Source organism: Leptidea sinapis, chromosome 34 (genome assembly GCF_905404315.1).
Source record: "Leptidea sinapis chromosome 34, ilLepSina1.1, whole genome shotgun sequence".
Classification (NCBI taxonomy): Eukaryota; Metazoa; Arthropoda; class Insecta; order Lepidoptera; family Pieridae; genus Leptidea; species Leptidea sinapis.
In genome coordinates, this window is record NC_066298.1 from 9,091,921 (window position 1) to 9,117,402 (window position 25,482).

A 25,482-nucleotide genomic window follows, 5' to 3' on the forward strand; every position below is an offset into this window, starting at 1 on the left:
TTTGAAATAAGTAATGGGTTAAGATCTGAAATTTACCAATCTTTTATTAAAACTGCCCTGTTTTTTTTGTTATAAGAAAATATACTTTAATATTAGTAAATTTTGTTTCTCCAGTACCTAATAAAATAAGAAAAGTTTCAGCTCTTTTCGTATTTCCTGACATTTACTTTTGATGCTCAATATAGAGTTAAAGAATATGAACAACTATTATATATTATTATTGGTACGTCATTTTCTATTTCATTGGATTATTTTATATAATGGGTGTCCTTAAATAAAGTAAATTCACCTTTACTTTTTAACGGTCAACTGCCCATGCTATCCTGTTACACCAAAAAAAATCTTAGGAGAAAATGGGCTGCGTCGATCACAAACCTTTAGATGACCCGTATGCTCGTTTGTCCTCTCCTACCATAAAAAAAACATAAGTAGATAGCTGGCCTTTATGGTAGTACACCTGTTTTGAATGAAGCCATTTTTAATTCACTTAGAAACATTGAGCAAAAAAATTTATGTTCTTAACTTATTCCAACAATTTGGGTGTGCGTAGCAAATCGCAGTGTGGTGAAAACATACAGTTGATGAAGACGATATTAAAGTTAAGCTTAGACTTTGCTCAGACTTTACTTACGTAAAACTTAGCTGAGTGTGATAAAACGCGAACTTGTCTTTTGCATTGGGCTGTTTCAGCTTTAACTCAGTATAATTTGAGCTGTCAAATTAGAGCAACGTAGAGCAGCTCGAATTGTCGGGGACTCAGTGCTCTGTGAACGGCTGGATCTCTTGGCGTTGCGTAGAGACGTCGCTTCATTGTGTGTCTTCTACCGCATTTATCACGGGGAGTGTTCCGAAGAGCTGTTTAACCTGATTCCTGCCGCCGAATTCCACCTTCGTACGACACGTTACAAGTTAGGATTTCATCCCCACCATCTGGATGTGTGGCGGTCCTCTACAGTGCGGTTTTCAAGGAGCTTTCTCCCTCGTACTACAAAGCTATGGAATGAGCTTCCTTGTGCGGTGTTTCCGGGACAATACGACATGGGTACCTTCAAAAAAAGCGCGTACACCTTCCTTAAAACGAAAAAAAACGTTTTACGTAGATAAAGCGTAGCAATGTTTAAGTACGCTCTAATGATCTCAGCCTAAGAGAGCCGTTTGCACAGTATTCAATCCATCCATTGGAATCACATAATAGTTGTATGTTATCGTTTAATATAGGTGAACGCATTTTATTAGTCATGGGATACTCATCCCAACTTACCTGTCCGGAAGTTGTGGTATAGTATACGGGTATGCGACCCCGGCTCCCCTAGCTATTACTGTCCTAATCCTTGCCCTCCTGGGCGGTAATATTCTACATTTCCTATTTCCCACTTTAACTTACCAATCTTCCTTTCACACCACCTATCTTTCCCTTTCCCTATTCCTACCCTCTCCGCCAATCCAACGTCTGCCGCGTGGATGGATGCATGGTTAGGGGCAAGCCTAGTCGTTAGCGTACCACACTGCCCTGGGACCGGGCGACTCATAATCAGGCTAGCCTTACCCTGGCATGCGGGGCTCTGCTGGGGTGGACAAACCTTTCCCTTGCTATTCGTGGGAACGCAATGGAGACTAATAAAAATAGGTTATTTCACCAAAATGGCGGCGATGTGGTTCGCCACCCATCACGTCTCGTTTCTCGCGGGGGCGAAAAGCGGCCCATGGAGAGCCGCTTTGCTACGTTGAATGTAAGAGGAGGAGTGGATGATAAGGTAGATGAAGTATTTCAGATGATGGATGAACGATCCATAGATATTCTGTGCGTGAATGAAACGAAGAGGAAAGGATGTGATACCACGGTTCATGGTCCCTACACGGCATACTGGTCCGGAGTCCCCCAAACCAGCCGAGGCTGTCAGGGAGTTGGTGTGATTCTTTCCGCTCGAATAGTAGAATGTGTGATAGAGCATGAATGTGTTAGCCCAAGACTCCTCTGGATTAGGTTAAAAGTCGGACTCACTCGCTTGTTTATCCTTGGGGTCTATGCACCGACGGATCTGTGCGGAGGTGGGTCATTAAAAGCCAAAAAAGAGAGAGAGGAATTTTGGGACAGTATGAGAGAGGTCTTGAACGAGAGAAAATGAACGGATCGTGATGTTAGGGGATTTTAATGGGTGGGTTGGAGTAAAGCGTGATGGGTATGAAGGAGTTCTAGGTACGTTTGGGGACGAGAGAGTGAATGAAAATGGGAAAAGCCTGCTTGAAGTATGTTGGAATGGAATCTTTGCGTGGCCAACACAATGTTTAACCACAAAAAGATCCATTTGTATACAAGAGATGAGGGTGAGTCTAGAAGTATGATTGATTTTGTAATTGTAGATGAAAGACTGAGAAAGAAAGTACTAGATGCTCGGGCATACCGCGGTGTAGGCCTCGATACAGACCACTTCCTGGTCATAGCCCGAATGCGCGGCCTTTTTAAACGTTGCCGGCACCGATGAGCTGAGCCTACGAGTGTTTTGGACAGAGTAATAGTGGAAAATCTACAAGAAAAAGAAAGGAAAGACGAGTATGTAGAGAAACTGAAAGAAAGTTTTAAAGGCATAGAAGAGATAGGTGTGATTGAAGATTTGTGGGAGACATTTAAGAAAGGGGTCGTGAATGTTGCTGTTGAGGTATGCGGGGTAGCTAAAAGAAGGAAAGGAAGAAAGAACTATAATTTGTGGATGGATAAAGAGGTACAAATGGCGGTTCAAGAAAAGAAGAAAGCTTGGTTGGATTGGTTAGCAACAAAAGCTAACCAAAAAGTACAAAAGGCAACGGATGACGAGATAAAGGAAGCAAGAACGAAGTATAAAAGATTGAAATCAGCAGCGAAAGCAGTTGTGTATAGAAAGAAAGAAGAACGAAAGGATGATTTTGATAGGAGGCTCACTGAAGATTTCCAGTCAAACATTAAGTTCTTCTGGAAATCCATCAAAACAGCCAGAGGAAAAACGTCTACCTCGGAGCTCAGTATAATCAGGAGTCAAGATGGGAACATTATAAGAGGAGAAGAATGTGTGCTAAAGAGATGGAAAGAGTATTTTGAAAGTTTGTTTGAAAGAGAGGAAGTGCATGAACAACATCCGGCAGCTTCTATTGAAACTAATATAAATGTTGATGATAGTGAGATAAGCATGGATGAAATAGTGAAAGTATTGAAAAGTTTGAGATTAGGTAAAGCTGCAGGGTATGACAGGATTACCGTCGAGATGCTGAGGGCTGGTCAGGGCATAGTGGCTAGCCAGCTGTACCGCCTCTTCAATTTGTGCTGGCGAAATGGGCAAGCACCAGGAGACTGGTGCAAAGCTGTAATCGTGCCATTGTATAAGGGAAATGGGTCACGACAAGACTGCAGAAATTACCGCGGTATAAGCCTTCTCAGCGTCGTCGGTAAATTGTTTGCAAAAGTGTTGATTGAAAGAGTTGTGAATGAAACAGACGAAAAAGTATGCGGTGCATAGCCAAAAAGTTTTGGCTAAAAACAAAAAGGTCTATTGCGCGTTCGTGGATCTAGAAAAGGCCTATGATAGAGTGGCGAGGAATGAATTGTGGTCAGCATTGTCCACGAGCGGTGTGAGCAGTGTCCTCATACGAGCATTGCAATCTCTTTATAGACATTCTAGTGCTTGTGTAAGGATAAACGGGGCATACACTGAATGGTTTAATATCGAAAAAGGTGTTAGACAGGGATGTGTAGCGTCACCGTGGCTGTTTAATCTGTTCATGAACAATTGCTTGATAGGTTTAAAAGAGAATGACAGTGGTTTGAGAATGAATGAGTTACTCGTCAAATGTTTTCTCTATGCTGATGACCAAGTATTACTTGCATCTTCAGCCGAGGAGTTGCAAGAGATGGTAACTGCTATGAATGGAGCTTTTGGTATAATGGGAATGAAGATGAATGTAAAGAAGACGAAAGTGATGGGGCTTGAAAGAGATGAGGTAGTGACAGACTGCAATATCGTGATTGGAGAAGAAAAAATTGAACAGGTGAATGAGTTTGTGTATCTGGGTTCTAAATTTACAAGAGATGGAAAGTATGAGACTGATATTGAAAGAAGAGTGAATGCAGAAAACATGGTGAATGGAGCTTTGCACTCCTTTATGAACAGTCAGAAGGTGTCTAATAAGGCTCGCTTGGCTGTGCATGAGGGGGTGTTGGTTCCAACACTCATGTACGGAAGTGAAAGTTGGGTATGGCAGACGAAACATGAAAGCAGAATCAATGCAGTTGAGATGAGAGCGTTGAGAAGTATGATAGGAGTTAAACTGAGTGACAGGATAAAAAATAGTGAGATAAGAAAACGTTGTGGTCTGAAAGAAGATGTTGTGACAAAAATTGAGAAAGGTATGCTGAGATGGTTTGGACATGTCGAGAGAATGAATGAAGAACGATTGACGAAGAAAGTGTATAAGGCCAGTGTGAATGAAAGTGTTGGAAGGGGTAGACCTAGGCGGACGTTTCAAGATCAAATCAGGGACGTCTTGAAAAAAGGCCAGGTCAAGAGTACCCTAAACCGGAGAGCATGTATGAAAGGAATAATGAAAGTGGACGAAGCGAAAGAAGTATGTAAGGATCGTAGCAAGTGGAAAGAAGTGGTCTCTGCCTACCCCTACGGGAAAGAGGCGTGATTTTATGTATGTATGTATGTACGCATTTTATTAAGAATTACGTGACCTCAAAAAGGCCTTAATCATAAATAAAAACTTCTAGAAAACATGTAGTCTTTGATATACATCATAAAATTAAACAAAACTTTCTTAATATTTCTAATTCTAAGAAATTTATTAACTCTTTTATTATTTGTTTGATTCAGTTTCTTATTAACATTAAAAAATAGCCACGAACTTAATAATAAATATACAAGCTGAAGCATTAGTTAGGTCTGTAAATAAAACGATTAAAATAAACGATTAAACCTGTTCCACATCTCACTAATATTTCGGAGTGATATAGATAGATATCCACTCAATGTTGGCTCGTCAAAGTTGATTAAAATGAAGTTTTTTGTTTTTAAATTGAAAAAGGCTTTTCAAAACTGCGATTGAAATCAAAACCTATTGGGTAGACGGATTTTATCCCGTGAACGATTTTTTTATTAATAAAGATTTAAATGCGAAAATATTCATATTTATTTTACGTATGGTTATTCAAGTAAGTGGAAAAGAGTATTTAAAGCACAGCATATAGATTTCAAAAGCATTATAATTCAGGAAAATAAGATTTTATTTTTAATTTCGCCTACACTTCAGTTTTTTACGAAGGTATAACTATAGCGAAAGATTTTACACCCGCGATTCGCTTGTGTAAGATTAATTTTCATGGCCGTTTAGTTCTAAATTACGTGGGTCGATCGTCATGGCGATCTGACAGCTGAAAATTAAAATGATACCAATTAAAAAAAAACATTAAATCGTTTTTTGAATTTGGTGGGTATGATTATTTATTAGTATTATTATTATTAGTAGTACATACACAAAATCATAGCTTACAATATCAGAAATTTGTTCCCTCATAAAAAAATTGTAATCATAAAAATACATTAAATATCACATACCTTCACAATCAAATGAGTTACATGATCTCCATTCTTCACCATAACCCTCGCAGTTAGATTTGGAACAATATCGTCTTCTTGTTTGCCGTCCATTGCCGCATGTTGTACTGCAAGCTCCCCATTCACCCCAACCTGCCCAGCCTTGAAAAAATTAAGAGATTTAATTTATATTACAATTCAAGCAAAACAAGTATGGGTTCGATACACCTACCAGATACACCTAAATAAAATTATTAGAGTAAAAGAATACAATGAATGAATATAATTGCTTGTTTGATTTCTTAAACTCATACCGTTATCCAACACTTATCCTTCCCCTATTTTTCCCAGAGATAAGAACAAAAATAGGTTTTGTCTGTTTGAGGTATATAAAGAGTCAAATGTAAACAAAATACTTAACATTACACATAGGCACGTAGACAACTTACGTAGGTAATTCTTTCTACTCTTATCGTACGAGTTGTATGTTGCTTTGGCCTTGTGTTATTGGTCATCGGCCATAAGGAAGTACAAAGAGATCGTAGTATGCGTAAACTAATTATTATCAATGTATTATAAACCTACAACAGCTGCGAACTATATATAATAAGCTGGCAATTAAAGTGGCTATTTCTTCTAAGGGTGTTGACTAGGTGAACTTTTTGTACCATCTTGTTTTGTGTCCTCTTTATTCTGTTACCACGATATGAAATCACCGGGTGGTTGCACTGACACACTTCGGAATCACCGCGTGATCACGACCACTTGCTAAGGATTCTCCGCGTGTCTTCACCGACTTGCTTGGGAATTACCTCGTGAACGCGAAGACTTGCTATGGAATCTCCGAGTGACTTCACCGACTCACTTCGGAATCACCGCGTGATCACGACCACTTGCTAAGGATTCTCCGCGTGTCTTCACCGACTCACTTGGGAATCACCGCGTGAACGCGACGACTTGCTACGGAATCTCCGAGTGACTTCACCGACTCACTTCGGAATCAACGCGTGAACACGACGACTTGCTACAGAATCTCCGATTTACTGCACCGACTCGCTTTGGAATCGTTGCGTGACAGCGAGCGCTCGCTATAGAATTTGTATTAGCACCTGACATATCATAGCACATTCGCCGCAACCTTCCAGTGAGTGTCCAGATGTGGTTGGCGAACCCGTAGAATAATCTTTTGCTCTTTAAAAATAAACCATTGCCAATGAATACAGCCTTAAGCTTCTGTATCGAGTAGATTTTCAAACTTGGTAGCTTGCCATATTTTCCGATAGACTTACTTTGAAATAAAGTTTATGGTTCAAATCGAACTCTAAGATTTACGTGCAGCTGATACTCAATATCTTGAAATATTTTACCAATTTTATTGGAGTAGTTTTCAACTTACTGGAAAGTCTTGCGATGAACTAAACTTTCACAAGAAATATACTCTAATGAGCTGATATTACGTTTTTAATAAGAATATTTTATATTTGCTCTTCAATAATTTGGAATAAGAAAAAATAGGTTTCCACCGTAAACGACTATTTTAATGTATATTTCAAGTAGAATTTGATAAACTGAAGCAATTTCATTAATTATACTTATTCTTTATTATAAATACCCGAAATGGGAATGAAATAAATGTCAGCAAATTAAAATACCCGTCGCCTCGTGAAATAGATAGATTTATGTAAATATGTAGATTTTAGAATACTCCATTTTAAATGTTACTACTGTATTACTAATCTGTATCATTAGACTTGAAAGTCTTATAAATTATAAAATAAGATTTATTTTTATTTTTCTATTATCTCTATAATTTGAATTATTATTATGCTAAAGCAATATTTTATTTCATCACTGAATTTATTATCGGTTACATAAATTCCTTCAATTCGGAATTTCTAAAATATTTTTATAAGAAATTGTAAACTTTTTTTTGCTTTATTCATTTTATATTTTGAGAATTAAGACTATCTCTAGTGGATCAATTGATTTATGTTATGGTAGGAAGGTGAGAAGGGTCGTCGGCATGAGAGGTAAATACTGTGACGTCAAAACCAGTAACATGTTCTGTCATATGGTATAATTCTATTAAATTTATTTAATTAAAAAGACCACAAAACAGAATGTTCTCAGAGTTTATTGCGAAATTTCTTCTCTCTCAGTGCACCATTAGTTTCCAAACCGGTGGTAGTGTTCGAACTGACATCAAAAAGAATTCTAAAGGAGATTGAGAAAATAGATGTTTTTATGTATTAAATGCATCATTAAAACTTTTAACAGACGATCGATTAATGAGACATTTTCTTCTAAATTTTCCTTACGCTTTGATAAAAAAACGGCTTTTCTTTTCAAGTTTAGTCATTGTGAATGCCGGTTTCATCTAGCAAAGTGACGTGTAAAAATATCTAAATTTTTTTTTACTGAAATAAGCATAATTTATCAATAAACTTACCAACTGCACTCCATATAGCAATATCGACACCTAAGCTCCAAGGCACAGAAGCAGACGTAGCTTCCAACCACGGTCCATCTGGAGGTGTCGTCTCCAGATCAACTGCTGGATCACTTACTCGTGCAAACACCACCAACTCCTTCTGTGTCGCTGTACTCCAGTTGAAACATGGTGATATTTGCGGACTGATCTTGAGGTTCACTTGCCTACAAAATTATTTAATATTTAAAGTAAGGGTACAATTTAATGTTACATTTTAATGGATTTCAGCCCGTAAGGATGCTTCATGATGGAAAAGGGGCTTCATGATTAAATAATTAGGAAGGTATAACGAAGTTGTATGTTACTCTTATATCAACTATGGCTTAGTTCCATTGTGATATTTAAAAAAAAAAACAAAAGAACTATAAATGATATAATAACACCGTCGCATAACCTATTTCTATGTTCTATTTATTACAAATATTATATTATTAAGACCATTTTAAAATTATGAATACTATATGTTATTACGAGATATTTCTTATATTCAACCGCGTGCATGCCACCCGAGCCGAAGGTTGAAATGGCCTACTTCTCTCCCTAGTGGCGTAATATACTATATTAATATTTAGAAAGTTACCTACCTCTGAAGTTATATTCCCACTAAGTAGAGATTAAGTACTAAGTGTATATTTAAATCAATTAAAAAATATAATAAGTTATTAAGATACCTTAAAAGTTTCGCAAACATAGATATATTCACCGTCTGAAATTTAATCTTAGACGAAAGATACAGTTCGTTTATAGGTACTAAAATAATCCTCATCTATCAATACGATTGAGATAATTGCTAACAGATATTAAGGGCACCTTTGCGATATTGATGTCAATGATCTGAATGTAATGACGAAGCTTAGAGTTGGTCGGCCTTCGTCCCTAAAGTAATAGCGGCTACCTTCGTCGTCCACTACAACGTGGAAAGGATAATTAACATCTGCGGACGTGCCCAAACTTTAGCAATTAGAACTTGGCTCAACTGTTCAGCCGTACACCGTTATTGGATTCTCCAGTTGATCTACACGAAGCTGAAGTATGTGTTACGTTCTCATTGTTATTTAAATACTAATGGATAAGCCTGGCCAACTTTCGGTCAGCTTCAGTTTAACGTTACATGATTCGAAAATTGAATTAGGATTTCTAACGAAAATAGAGTTTATGACAAATAGTACTAACCTTTCTGAGATTGACTTGTATTTTTACACGCATTTTATTAGCTCTCTTGTATGTTTGTTTGTAACCGACTCATATGCGTGCGATTTTGACCCACTTTTAACGGCCAGATTTCGTTCAAACTTCTTAGATTTATCGAGGACCGATGACAATACATTAATTTGATAAAATTATTCCATTTTTCAATTTGCAAAATAAGATTTTTGATAATATATATTTTCATCTATCGTCTATAAGGCAGGAATTGATGTTAATTTTAAATTTCAAAATAAATTTTCTATTCTTAAGTTCGGCTTTCTATAAAAAGCGTGTTTTTTGGTTTTCGTAACCACTATTTAGTATTTTAAATATCGAACTAGGTCTATTTAAATAGAGGTTAACTATTTCAAGTTTAAATTTATTTTACTTTAGACCGGCGCGTATTTCAATATAATATTACAATTAAAAATATAAATTTAATCAACTAACTTAATAACATAATATGTATAATATATACATTATTCAAAAACTATATGAGCAAAATAAAACACACACCTTCTATTTAAAATATTAATTGAAATCTTTAATGCAAATTTAAATAAAATAGAAAAAATTCTAGAAATATATAAAGAACTTTCCTGCTAAACGGAGCTGACTAGTACATTGTTGTGTTAGTGCAGAAGACACCAACACAACACTGGTTTTGAGCAGCCCCTCGTGACATTGGAAGTTGAAAGTTGCTGTAGTCTTTCCATTGTAATTATTTTTTGTGTCAAAGAGATGAATATTATATTATATAGATTTTATTATTTATTTATTTTATTTATTTAATATATTATATTGGTACAATTTTATATAAATGTAAATATATTTTTTGAAATGACTACCTACCAATCGTTACATGCTAAATATAAAGAAGTTATAAAGTTATTGGAACCAAACGAAATAATCATTTAAAACTATTTGGTAATCACGCATTTTATTATCAGCCTGGTACAAGTTTTAAACGTAAGCGAGGACCCATATAAATCCCGTGGTTAGTGATCGTGTTGGTGCAAGCGATATATATTAAAATGTATATTTGTTTCCAAATTCTGAAATTTGCATGTGTTTTTGTATGTTTAAGTATAGTTATCGTATTGTCTACAGTATTGTCACAGCACAGGGTATGTCTAGTTTGAGTCTACACAACTTATATAAAAGTGTGTCAATATTATCATATTAAGTATCTATCCCTTCCATCAACAGGATGTAGATGAAGCCACAACTGAGAGTTGAACAAAGCATACAAGATTTTATAACGATACGTCACTCGACGGTTAGCTCAGTTGGTTAGAGCTCCGGCACGTATCGCCGGAGGTCTAGGGTTCGAGTCCCGCATCGTTCATAAAATTTTGTTTTTGAAATTTTATTTGTGTATCTATTCCTACTCTGTGGTACGATTAAAGTATGAAAAGACACTTCTTTGCAACATAGACAGTGTAAATAGCACGCATAACATTTTTGTTGTTTATCTTACCAGTTTGAGCGTGAAGCTTTTATCGGCTACAACGTAAAAGTTCTAAGTTTAACACACTTCTTATGGAACTTTGACCGTAGAAAACCTGAAGAGGCTATTATGTCTGTTTTGTGAGCGCTTTAAGAGTAATAAATAGCCATGAAAGTTTGATCGTTGGCAAATGTTTTGAATAATGGCTATTACACTTTTGATTCTGAGCGAGAAACAAACGATATAATCAGTTGAACCAAATTTAATACCTTACCATTGTATTAATATTTTTCCTGATTTTAATTTATTTACAACATCACAATCTTTAGAAGTATTATTTACAATACTTTACATGATTACATTTGGTAAAAACTACAAGTATGAGAATTTGTATCAAGTATACCTACGGGCAGCTTCTCCGCGTTAGAAAGCAAGGCTGATCCGTTGGCCGAAGTATCTGCCGGCGCTAGGGTTTCTAGTAGCCCTATTGAAACGCGGAGATAATACTTAGACAACCGACGAACCTCTGAGCTCTACGAGCATCGAGGTAAATGTGTAAGAGTCAGACCGACATATTTGTCACGTTTGCTACCTTCGGCAATCAAAGCAGAATCTTTACCATATAATGTAATTCAAATAAAATTAAATCAAAACCATCTATTCAGTTTGATAAAAACAATGGGAAAGCTGAGCTTTAATGAGAATAAGTCGCAATGAACCCACACAATCAAAATAAACATTAAGGTATTTTGTGATATCTACATGCCAACATTTTAAATCATCCCTAGTAAATATTTACGGCCTTACAAATAAACTTGGTATAAAGTTATAACTGATGATAAACAAAGAAAATGCAAAATGTTTACAATATCGTTGACAACACTGTCAACGATATTGTAAACAACAATAATTCTGAAGTTTTCCGAATGACAAACTGCCTTGCAAATAAACGCGGGAAACGTTATACGTCCGAAGAAACCATTCGTGTCTATTTGTAAATATTTTACATATTCTCGGTTTATGCTTAGTTATAACTTTATGCCAATTTTATTTGTAAGGCCGCTAGAGTTTTTATAACCTTCAAAAGTAGAGGCTTCAAATTCAGGATCGACTAATCACTACAAGCAGTGGATGTTCACAGCTATTTTTATATATTTATTTGTTGTCCAATCAGCAAGGCAGTGCCACTTACACTAATTATTAGACGAAACACAAAAAGGTAAATTACAAAAAAAAATAATGATGAAAGTTTTTTTTAAATTTTCAATTATGACGCATCGACTAGCAATCTTAGTGAATGGAATAACCAGCATATGCCTGACACGGCAAATCTTTCTTCATATTTATTCCTTCGATCGTTTCGAAGCTTTGTTTTGGAATGAAGATTTGTTTTAACGAAATCTTATCTAAATTGGTTGAGTTTCTTTAGCGTGGGTGTACAATGAACTTTCAGCTATACAAACATTTTCATAGTAGTACATACCTGTCAGTTGTATTATACGGCGAACCAGAGTACTGGCTAACTGAAGCAAGCTCCACACCTCCTCTGTATATTGATACCAAAGCTAAATCTAATGTTTTTATCTGAAACATAATATATTTATTATGAATTGGTTACTGTTGTGTTTCTAGTTTGATTTTACAACTGGAATGATCATCATGATCATAAGGAACAAACATAAACTTGTTATGCCTACTACTCGGCTAAGTCGAGTTAGTTAGTCTTTTGTGGGGTGATGAGTATGCTTTTACAACAAGATCTCAGAAAATGATCGAAACAAAAGTATTATGATATTCAAAAGAATTGTTAAAAAAAGTTTGTATGCTAAAGGTTACTATAACATAAATGACTTTTTTAATGATTCCACTGATTGGGAATGAAGCGACCGCCCTCAGGCTTTTAAAGTTTAATTGTACAATAGTACTTTGAAAACATATTTTTTGATGATAAAAAAGCCCGCTGAGTTAGTTGGGCACATTCTTCTCAGGTCTGAGGCATTCTCACCGCTGCGCATGCTGGAATCGAGCCTATGGCGCATTTTAGCTTCGTGGATTCATTGGTTCGACAACGTAAGACTACGTTTCCACTGCAGCACACACTGTACAGGAATATGAACCCACCACTATGTATAACTATAGCGTAGGTCATCACCGTGGAGCACGGAGAGGCTACGCATATTCCACTGCAATTAACGGACACATTATGCATGAATTGATTGCAGTCTGCTGTAGTTAATAGTCATGTATAGTTTGTACTTCAGTGGAATCGAAGACCCACGTTGTCAAACGGCAATAAGACACGCTTTGTATATGTGTACCGCATGCACAGCGTGCATGAAGTTAACAATGTTGAGCTATGTAAGCGCCTATTGTATGAAACGCATGTATCAATGAGGTCAATTGATGCTTAGCGTATCCGTGGGCATGGAACACTTAAGCTATAATATGCTCGATGGGTAGTAGTAGGTCTTAAAATGAGCATGGGCAAGAAGAAGATCATGTCAAATGTCCATGTGGCACCTACTCCCATAACAATTGGGAACTGTGCTCTCGAAATTGTTGACGAGTACGTCTACCTTGGACAAAAAATTCAGTTGGGCAGGTCCAATTTCGCGAAAGAGGTCACTTGTCGAATCCAACTGGGATGGGCAGCGTTCGGGAAGCTCCGTAAAATCTTTTCATCCCCTATACCACAGTGTCTGAAGACGAAGGTTTTCAACCAGTGTGTGTTGCGAGTGATGACTTACGGTACGCAGACATGGTCGCTAACTATGGGCCTTATGAGAAAGCTCATGGTCGCTCAGAATGGAGAGGGCTATGCTCGGAGTTTCTTATGCTGCGAGATCGAATCAAAAATGAGGAGATCGATTGGAGAACCAAAGTTACCGACATAGTCCAAGTGATTGCGAAACTGACATGGCAGTGGGCAGGGCACTTAGTTCGACGGACAGATGGCCGTAGGGGCAGTAAAGTCCTCAAATGGCGACGATTAGGTCAAGATCGCCGGAATACATTGGATGAGGGTAGCGCAGGACCGATCGTCGTGGAAATCTTTAAGGGAGGCCTTTCTCCAGCAGTGGACGTCTTCCAGGTGATGATGATGATAATGATGTGTCCGTGGGCTGCATTGGACACAATTAAATACATTTACTTGTAAAGCGAATCTTAACACACGTGCGTTTCTCCTTGCGACGCGGTGGGACAGCGGCTTTAGTTCCCAGAAATTGAACAAAATACCTGTTTTCAACAATTAATAATTGTTAAAGACCATTTGTGTTGTCAAAGTTACTATAGCATGAATCACTTTCTAAGCGGTTCCATTCCTGCGAATGGAGCGATCGCCACCAGGTTTATTTGTGAAATAGATTTATTTTTACAATAAAAGATAATATTTCATGTAACACAATGGCAAGAGGCCTGATGGTATGAAATTGATTTCATGGAATCTTGGAAGGCCACTGGTGTAGCATCTTATGCCATCGCACTGAGCACGTTAAAGGCAGTGGAACAATAGTGATAGCTGTATAATACCTTATAACCTAGCGGAGGAAATATTCTTCTCAAGATGATGGATACATAATACTTCTTCCGTTTGTAGTGGAGAGTTGGAATACATAAGCTCCGTCAGAAAAAACTCTCATAAGAAGTTCCCCATTCGACTTAAATTTGACATATCACATATCTAAAGGTGATATGGCACTTATCTTTGCCAAAGAATAAATATAGAAATTCAAAAAGGCGACATTGCCAGCTTTTCGGGCACCTTACCTGCAGACTGCGAACTATCTTATTGCGCTTTTTTTTATTTGATAGTTAGATTAAATTTTATTTTGATATTTATATTACAATTTGAATATTTAAAAAATGCTGCTGACTTTTATGCGCCCGTTCTTCTTAGGCCTCAGGCATTTCTTAAGTTAGAAATAATTTCCCACAGCATGATCCAAGTTGAAACAAATCGCAGAATGATGCATTAAAAACACTCAATTAAACTAACGTTCATAAGTGAATAAATTTAAAATATAGATAGGTATCATTTGAGTTGCTTATACAATATCATTCACAAACATTGCTCAAGCCTGATTCTACTAAAAAATCTAGAGATTCAAAGTTAAATCTCAATTAACAACGAAAGGAGGCTTGCGGTGCCGGGATTGACCAGGCACTCCAAATATCTCCCATTCATTCATAAGTAGCATAATATAGACTTTAAGAAGTTGGTTGTGTTTGAAGTAGTATTTTATAGCCTCACTTTTGCAGATAATTTCTTATCAGTCTTCTGAGAGAACTTACGTGAAAATTTGCTTCAACAACGACCGCCCTAAAAACAATCGAAGCGTCCTGAAGCCTTGTCTCAAGTGGCCTCTCAGCGAACTTTGGACACTGGCTGTCACAAACTATTGCCTGACACAACAGTACAACTATAACTATCAAATCTCTATTGGATACTTTGCCCAGCGGACGTGTCGATGCCATTTTAGTTTTCATTGCACACACACTTAAGTCACACATTCCCTTAACATCATTTTATTGCACTACGCTCTCTTCTACTCTTTCGCTGCCGTTTTCTGCTTGGCATTTTATCTGAAACAATGAAAATAGTAATGAATTAATACTATGTTTATTCTGTAATGTAAATTATAATCTACAGTAATTGTGCTTGCTTAAATAACTCATTTAATATAAATATATTATAGAGCGTTTTCCAAAAACAGTTTATGTAAAAAAATGAAATACAATTTAAGTTGATCCGACATTATAAAATTTAATTTGTGACAATCTCAAGTATTTCCACTAATTGTACATTTAGTTCAAAATTTAGGGAATGCATAATACAAGTAATTTATAAATTTTACCATTCTCGTTTTGTTCTTCACATATTTCCATCCGTGAATATTTTTTATGGGATCAAGAGGACAAACGACTAGTTTGACCTGATATTAAGTGATCACCACCGCCCATGTAAATGGCCACCCCCAAAAAGCGTTGCCGGGCTACCAAATGGTTGTATACGCTTTTCTTAAGAGTATCAATGTTACATCGCTCTGGAAACCCCGCCCAATGAAGTTCATTCCACAATTTGGGTGTACGTGGCAGAGAGTTTTATAAGTATGTTGTGGCATTACCGCAACGCATTGTGCCAATGAAGAAAAGCCCGGGTATTAATATTATATTCGAACGATTGGCTCAATTGGTAAGAGCGCTTAGGCGAAACTTCAGAGGTTGCGGGTTCGAGTCCCACATCGTTCATAAATTTTGTTGAGAAATTTAATTTGTATAATCAATCCCAGAAGTGAAGGATATCACTTTGAAAATAACAAATTGTGTAGAATTTAAAAAACCACATCTCAAGTCAATTTCATATTATGCAATTATTTGGGTTGAGCAGGTTATCAACTGTAAAGTAGATCCCGTAGCCATCACTTGAGAGTTGAACAAGACATACCAAGATTTACGAAAAGCGCGTACACCTTTCTTAAAGGCCGGCAACGCTCCTGTGATTCCTCTGTTGTTGCTAGAGAATGTGGGCTACGGTGATCACTTAACACCAGGTGAGCCGTACGCTCGTTTGTCCTCCTTTTTCCGTAATAAAAAAAGAACCATGCGTCAGTCGAACGGTTGGCTCAGTTGGTAAGTGCACTCAGATGGAACCCGAGAAGTCAAGGGTTCAAGTCTCGCATCGTGGTTACAAATTTAATTTAGATAATTAATCCCAGAACTGAGGGATATCACTTTAAAAATAACAAATTAACCACATTCATCATATAAATGTGTGCACATACCGGGATTCAAACCCGGGACCTCTAGCTCAATAGAAAGGGTCGCTAACTATTGGGCTTTATGGGGTCATCGTAGTCGCATATAAAACCAGAAAACGTTAATATACAATATTAGTATCAGACATCATTATTGTTCCGACATTCCTCTCATCATTATTATGAACCACAATTAAATATAATTATGTCTGCCTACCTGATGGAGGCAGAGATTGCGCACCCTGTGTTTCATCAGTTTATTGATTTTAGGAAACGCAACCCATAATGCCTTTGTATATTATAATTGGAAGCATAATTATCCCTGGTCAAGATCGAATCTTAAATGATAGCTATCTATCTGATATCATTATAAGAAAGACTATATGTATGTGTTATAACTAAAAATAAACATAATCTTGTTCTGATTCATACAAGGCTAACAAAAATAGACAAATAATTGAGGGGACAATGTGACAGCTTTTATTACAATCCCTGAAGAAATATTTAAATTATTATAAAAGATTCGTTAAAGAGAGACTTTAAAAAAGCTTATTATAAAATTAAAGATTATAATATTAATTAACAGATAAAAGTGCATTGGATTAAAGTAATGTAAATAATTGCAAGTCCTGCATATTTTAATTTATTAAGGACTTAAAAAAATCATCCAATTATCATATTTTGAGACATAAACAATTTGAAATTTAATTTAATGTAGGTAGATTTATATTTATTACTGGCAAGTATGTAAGTCTATAATAATATATTATGTGTAGTTATAATAGATGTACCTACATAAGATCGGTCATAAGATAGCTCTGGTATGGAAAACTTGACTTTTGTTTAATAATCCCCGAACATTTAAATAACTTACACGCATTGACGTACAATAACCAATTACGATCAAAAAATTGTCTGAAGCAAAACTGTGCCTACGCGTCTATTACGCAGAGTTTTCGTACAGTTGTGTTTCGACCGCGCTTTGAATACAACACCACGCAATGAAAAAGTGTTCGGTGAAAAATTGTCAAAATAACGGCATATCTGAACTTAAACATGATGGAATGTCGTATTTCAGGTAAGTGCCCCTTTAAACTAACAAAATTGTATAACGATCTTGACGATTTTAATCATTCTGCTAAATAAAATTTTTAATTGCTAAAAGAAAATGTACATGCCTCGTGTTCGCATGCGAGCTTCTAATGAGCATATACAATAGACTTTGAACATTACTGCCACGAAATAAGTTGTTAATTTGAATGAATGTTTTAATGTTATCCGTATAAGTTGATGTATATACACCGCGTTACTTTTTGTATAATATATGTAATGTAAACAAAATGATAACCCTCACTTCTGGGATTAATTACACTTTAGTGGTAGTAGTTCTGGGTTTAGTTTCTAGTTTAATTAATCCCAGAAGTGAGGGTTATCACTTTAAAAAGATCTCAAATTGTTTAGATTGAAAGAGCGACATCTCAAGTGAATTTCCTAATATGCAAATATTGGGGTGGAGCAGGTTATCAACTGTAAAGTAGATCCTATAGATGAAGCTACAACCTGAGAGTTGAACAAGGCATGAAAGATTTATCAACGATACGTCACTCGAATGGTTGGCTCAGTGGAAGAGCGCCCACACGGAACGCGAGAGGTCGTAGATTCGAGTCCCGCATCGTTCATGTCGTTATCAAATTAATTTTTGTGATATAATGTAATTGACCAGAGTAAAATTCTAGCAGTCAATTATTTCTGTGTAATCTCGTAAGCGCCAAGTTCGTCGTATCTGTAGACACAGCTAAGGGTCTTAAGGATCATCTATGACGTGAACACGAGGAGGGTGATCTTGATTGATGAAGGACCGGTGTTTGATGTATTGTGTCGATTACGTAATGGTATATTTTATAGTTTTAGCCTCTGACATTCTGTGGAGATAATAGGATTCGATATTTGTAGTTTTTATTAAAGTTAGCTTGGTTATTCAAGAAAACTTGCAAGGAATAGCAAGCAGTGCATAATTAAATGGAAATAAACGGACGCCTATCACAATGTGTCTGCTGTCCGTAAGTCTGTCAGCAGACTGTATATCATAGATCGTAACACTTAGAGAGCTGAATGTATAATTTATTATTATTATTGAATTTATAATTAAAGTTTGGCAAGATATATCAATAAGTTAAGAGTGTACTTATTTAATTTAAAAAAAAATAAGTTGCTATTTTTACTACGTTGGGGCAGTAAGGTCCTCGAATGGTCATCACGTACCAGAAGCCGCAGTGTTAGTAGGCCCCCCACTAGATGGCCCTACGATCTGGTCAAGATCACCGGAATAGGTTGGATGGGGGCAGCGCAGGACCGATCGTCATAGCGATCTTTGGGGGAGGCATTTGTCCAGCAGTGGACGTCTTCCGGCTGATCATAATGATGATGATGAGGACATTTATAATAATAAAAAAGCATGGAGAGCGCAATTAGTGCCACTCAGAATTTTTGGATTTCAATTATCCTGAACGGCACTGCATTGTAATCAACAGGGCGTATCAATTTCCACCAGCTGCACGTCCTGCTTGTCTCGTCCCTTATTGTCATAAAAAATGGTAAATTGAAAATAATTAATTACGTACATAGTATGTTATGTTACACGATGGTACCAAACTATTACATTTTATGCTGAACCGCACACTAGAAGTAGCCTGTGTTGTGGGGGAAATAGTAAAATTAACAGAAAATAAAATTAACTGACTTGCAATTTACAGATTTTTTAAATATTGTATCCATCGTAAGAACCTGTACAAATATCACGGAAATTTTTTGAAAAAGTTCCTTGAAAACATGATTACCTTCACTGTGTGGTGAAGGTAATCAAATAAATATTTTTATTTACTATATTTTTTTAATGAGAAAAACTAACACACGAATTGATTGATTTTTTATCTACCAGTCATGAAATAAATCAAAATAATTTGCTATTTGCTACCTTACTTTGGGAGTAACCTTAACTTTTATAATAGACAGAATATGACAATTATACTACCTAGATAATAGTAAAGCTTAGATTAAGGATTGGTCTCCGCTGCGCTCCTACTAACAAATATAAGATTATATGGAACATTAATATTAAAAATAATTCAGTATCTAACCCCTAAAGAATAGCAAATGAATTTAATAATTACTTTATCGAATTGACTGATGACGTTTTGACTACAAATGGACATCCACAAGCACCTACCAATCAAAGCTTTTTGCGAACTATTTTTTTAAGACCTATGTTGGAAGTTGAGGTTTGAAACGAGATTATGTCATTAAAAAATACTAACTCCGAAGGGTATGACGAGGTGTATACAAAGGTTTTGAAGGCAAGTTGTGGTGGTCTATTAAGTGTTCTGACATTTTTAATAAGCTTATCTAGCCTATATATAAACTTATCTAGGCATATGATAAAGCCTATATTTAAGAAAGGTATAAGTCTGATATTAGCAACTATCGTCCAATAACATTAATTTCAAACTTCTCAAAGGTTTTTGAAAAATGCATTCACAAAAGATTGATGGAATTTTGTTTCAAATGTAATGTAATTAGTACTGATCAGTATGGATTCCAGAAAGAGAAGTCTACGACTCAAGCAATGTTTTCTCTACTACAGAATATCTTATCTAATCTCAACAAGAAAAACTGGACTACGGGCTATGTTTTGATCTTTCAAAGGCTTTCGACAGAGTATCTCATCCTATATTAATTAAAAAACTTGAAGATATTGTATAAGAGGAACCACCCTTGAATGGTTAACTTCATACCCTTCAAATAGACCTCAATATGTTATCATCACGAAACCTGATGAAAATAACGAGATGAATTCATAAGCATCTGACCATAAATTAACTAAATTATGGGTTCCTCAGGGAAGTGTTCTTGGCCCGTTTCTATTTCTAATTTGTATAAATGACATCATAAACATAACAAGATACAAATGTGTCCTCTTTGCAGATGATATTTCCATTGTTGTGGCTTCTGAAAAAAAATGCCTCCGTAAGTGATCATGAAGCTGACATAAACATGACGATGAATTCAATTAGTCAATGGATTAGACATAATAACCTTAAGATAAATCTGGCAAAGACAAATTATGTTCAATTTAACACAACTAAACGCGAAACCCCAATTCTAAATGTTAATTATAATACCACCACTGTTAACACAGAAAATCAAACAAAGTTTTTGGGATTGCTCCTGGATGACACCATTAGATGAGAATCACATATTTCTAACGTTTGTAGCAAGATCAACAAATTTGTTTATGCTCTTCGGCAAATAAAAAAAGTTACTTGTTTACAAACAACATTATTAGCTTATCACGCTTATATTGAGTCAGTTTTGCGTTACGGACTGTTCTTGTGGGGTAATTGTACAAATATTTCTAGGGTTTTTATAAAATGAAAAAAAAAATGTGTGAGAGCTATTTGGAACGTGCCACCTGATGAGTCTTGCAGAACTCTGTTTGGAAAACTTGGACTATTACCACTTGCTTGTCTTTATATCTATGAACTGTGTGTATTTGTGAAATTCAATAGTGATTTATTTAAGAATGTTTGTGACACTAACCCTCAAAGAAACCGCCGAGATCCAAATAGACTAATTTTTGACGAAATCCCACTGACCTTGCAGTATGACAAGAGTTGTCTTGCTATGAGTGTCAGAATATACAATAAACTGCCCATTAATTTAAAATTATTAAATAAAAGACTTTTTAAGAAAAAACTTAACCACTGGTTAAGTGAACGACTATTTTATACGATAAATGAATTTCTGAACGCGAGTAATGTCATAACATAAAATGTGAAACTATTTATTATTATGTTAGTCTGTTATTATTTTATTATTATGTGAGTCTGTAATTCAATATTATTATTTTTTTGTATTATGTTAATTCATATTTATTATTTCTGACATGTACACATATATCATCTAATCTGTTACGTGTTATTTACCTTATACTATTTACTGTATTAAATTAATTTGCAAGCCTAGTTAAGCCTGGCGCAACATGTAAAACTGTAAGATTATACTATCGTAACATACCATGTTTATACCCAAATAAAGAATTTGATTGATTGATTGATTGATAAATACCGCAGGCGTAGTTGCAAAGTGCGGCAACTAATACTATGCCCAAGTGGGCGTACTTGAGCCAGTCTCGAGCAATGTGGGAAGTTGACGTGCTACATGTTCTATTAAACTTTGCTAATAAAGGAAACTAAAATGCCGGGTTGCGTAGAAAAACTTTGTTAAAGTAATACTACAAGAAATAAGAAAGACACTCGGATCAAATATAATCAGTAGGTATTTTGTATTTTATTAATTTCAATGTAAAATAACACGAAGCATATTTTAAAAAAATTTAAAGAGGCCATTGAATATCAAGATGCCGCGCACACAAGCATTTAATAGTTTCCGTAATAAAAGAGCGATTGTTATTAGGTAGTGCGGTATCTAGTTGGAGCGCAGCGCAGACCAAACCTTAATCTAGGTAGTAAACATTAAATCGAGATTCATATGGCATCAAGCATAAAAGGAATTTATTTTTTCTCAAAATTGATTCCTTTAGAATTCTTTTTGATGTCATTTCTAATAACTACTAGATACTACTACCGCTTGGGTAACAAATGGCGCTCTGAGAGAGAAGAAGCGGCGCAAGAAACTCTCCCAGCATTCTTTTTTTTTTGCGCTCTTTTCAATAACAATATACATTTCTATCGCTATAAAATAATCACAATCTAGTCCCAGGCTGTCCGATCACTTAGATATTCAGCAGTGGAATAATAAGATTTACGTCAGAGCCATTTTTTTATATAACATTTAAATTTATTTATAGATAATGCCTGAAGAGTGGCTGGGACTTTATTATAGAAGTGTATACATTTACCCTTAAAGCTATTATGTATCTTATGAAGCCTACTAGAATTAGTTATAAGCAATCCCTTATTTCTAGTGTCATAATAATGAAAATCACTATTAAGAGCAAAAAGGTGACGATGATCTGTGATTTATTTTAACAAGTTTGCAAATAAAAATAAAAATGTTAAAATGACATCTATGCACCAACCTATTGATCTATAACATTTCCGCATTTGAGTGCGTCGACCTATTGACAATACGACACGAAACAAGGCTTCTAAAGCCTTCTCGACCTATAAAGCTAACTGGATTTAATTATAGACACTCAATCAGTTTTCAATCAGGAGACTTTCAATTAAATAATTCATTTTGTTCCCTCAAATAACTTAAGACGAGTAATTTATTACATTATCAAGAATGCGCCCCCGTTCCTTTTTTAATTTAATTTCAAGTAGATTCTCAGAATATTTCACAAACCAATAAATAAGAATTATAATTTATTAAAATAACTAACTTACTTTTATAAATTTATTGTAAAACACGTTGACAAAATTCTTGGTTTTTGTGAAATACTGGGAGAATTTATTTTATATTTTTTTTAAATTTTAACTAGTCCTAGACTATTTTAATAGTTTAATAGTCGCCATATTAGTCAAAGTCTGAATCGAACAGTCTCGATTGTAGAGATATAATTAGTGAATTGCCATTATATTCTGACAGTTAAAAATAATTTTTCAAAGGTTTGGAATTACTGTTTATAACTTTTTAACACACAGTCCTTACTAAAGTAAGTACTTACTTTTTTAACTTACTTACGTTACTTAAATAAGTGAAAACTTCATCGAAGAGAGGATTTATTATATATGAAAATTTTCACAGCAACCCACAACTTTTCATTTCATATTACACATCAAAACACACAATAACATAATTTCAATTTGCACAAACACTGGTAAACTGCAGAGGAAATATTGACAGTATCAGATGATGTTTAGGAAGAGATGACGTCACAACATCACATAATATTCTGATTGGAGTTTATTGTGATTCAGGGCTGACGTAATTTGATCACTTAATTTACCTTTCTATTGTTCATACTTCATAGTAGTAAACATGCCAATTGCGGATATTTCTAATTCATAAAAAGGATTGTTTGAATGCATGTTTCACAAAATTTTTAAAGCCCTTGCTCAGCATATAGGGTGACTATAAACTGATTTGTTAAACCTATAACACAGGCTATATATATGCCTTATTTGGGGGAAGATAATTTATGTAAAAAATGTGTCAATATTATTACTATTATTCAAATTTTTGAAGTGATAACGTCTTTTAAAGTTCGTGAAAATTCCAGCACCACAACCCTTTCATCATAATTTATTTTTTTCTTGTCAATAGTTATTTAATTACTATCTAGCAGCTGCCTTTGTGTTTTACCATACTATACCATAGTTAGTTTGCTATATGGCAATGGATGAGTCAATACTTAAAACATAAGGTGGCAGTAATATAGAATTGCCACAACCCTGGCAGCGGTCTTATTTCGCACATCAAAGAACCCTAGTTTACCATTTCTAGAGGAAATTTAAGCGATAATTATTACCGTAATAGGACAGTAAGGTAGTGGGATCATATTAGTCTCAGTGAGACAGGAATTTGATGAAGCCACTTTATAAGTCATAACCATATTATGTAAACAAATATTAATCCATGATTTCAACGACTGTCTTACGAATTTTCGATCAGACCCCGTGTCCTGACGCGAGTTTAATATTATAAATTAATATTTTATACCCCATCCGAAGAAAAATGCTCAACGCAGCTAAAGAAGTTTTCATTTAGTAATTTCTTTGATTAACGCGAGTGTTACACATTTAAATAAAACACTTTTAAAGGATTAAAATGCGTGTAATAGTAACCGTTTTCACATTTGGTTTTTGCGTAAAAGTTAAATTTTTATTTTAGTTAACACGACTTTCATGGCGCTAAATTTCATAATGACAACTATGACAAAAACTATCTTTGGCTCATTTCATATGTAGCCCCCCTGAAAACGAAATCTGGAAAGGTCTTGAAACTTCGGGTTAACTGAAATAAAAATGTAACTTTTACGCAAAAATTTAAGGCAAAAACAGTTAAACGCGTTTTAATCCTTTAAAAGTTTTTATTTAGAAGTTTTCACTTCAAAAATATTGAAGAATATAATAACAATGTACACAATTTTATTATGTACTAAGAGCCTAAACAATAGTGTTCCAGACGTAATAAATCAAGCCTTAATTGGCTGTGATCGATGGATCTGGTTGCTAGTGTGGCGGAACGAGCCTAATTTACTTCAACTTGACGTGCTAATGTTTCTTACTTTATCAGCTTAAGTCACGTACAAATAACATTCGTACAATTAATATGGCTGTATCGGATAACCTTATCCAAATGTTTATAAGCTGTCTTAAGTCTTAAGACTCACTCTCATTTTAAAGTTTGGCAAGTCAACATCTCCTGAGGATTCCTCCTATTTTTTATGACAATAATGAACATAAGGGTAATGCTCAGGAATCTTGAAAAATCCACAAATTGAGAGTTGTTTTTATGAAACTAAGGAACGAGACGAGCAGGACGTTCAGTTGATGGTAATTGATGCGCCCTGCCCATTACAATGCAGTGCCGCTCAGGATTCTTGAAAAACCCTAAAACTCTGTGCGGCTCTACAGCTATGCTCGTCACGTTGAGACATAAGATGTAAAGTCTCCTTTGCCCAGTAATTTCACCCGCTACGGCGCCCTTCAGACCGAAACACAGTAATGCGTACACATTTCTGCTTCACGGCAGAAATAAGCACCGTTGTGGTACCCATAATCTAGCCGGCATCCTGTGCAAAGGAGCCTGGTGTAGAGGCGTTTCGTACATAAGACAACTTATAAACATATGGATGATATAACACGTAAACCAATAATTTTTAAGTAACCTTACCTAAGTGATTTTTCGAAGCATGCTGTTATATTAATATTTTTATTGCAATTTATTATTATATTTATAAGTGTAAGAGTGTTACAACAAAAAGCGTCTAGATAACATTGATAGTAAAGTGTACATTGAAAATTTAAAACAATTTGTACGCATTTTTTTGTAAATGTTTTAATACGA

The 25,482-nt window shown here is 35.4% G+C and overlaps 1 protein-coding gene across 1 annotated transcript in view; it reads right to left on the minus strand.

Moving 5' to 3' along the window:
- The window catches only part of LOC126975071 (uncharacterized), a 61,068-nt gene that overhangs the window by 13,631 nt on the left and 21,955 nt on the right, over window positions 1–25,482 (minus strand). The window contains exons 2-5 of the mRNA XM_050822880.1: window positions 14,987–15,277; window positions 12,177–12,277; window positions 8,014–8,219; window positions 5,586–5,726 (exon numbers count right to left, since the gene is read on the minus strand). Coding sequence (XP_050678837.1) covers window positions 5,586–5,726; window positions 8,014–8,219; window positions 12,177–12,277; window positions 14,987–15,205 — 667 coding nt within the window. The 5' untranslated portion in view covers window positions 15,206–15,277. The remainder of the gene's footprint in view (window positions 1–5,585; window positions 5,727–8,013; window positions 8,220–12,176; window positions 12,278–14,986; window positions 15,278–25,482) is intronic.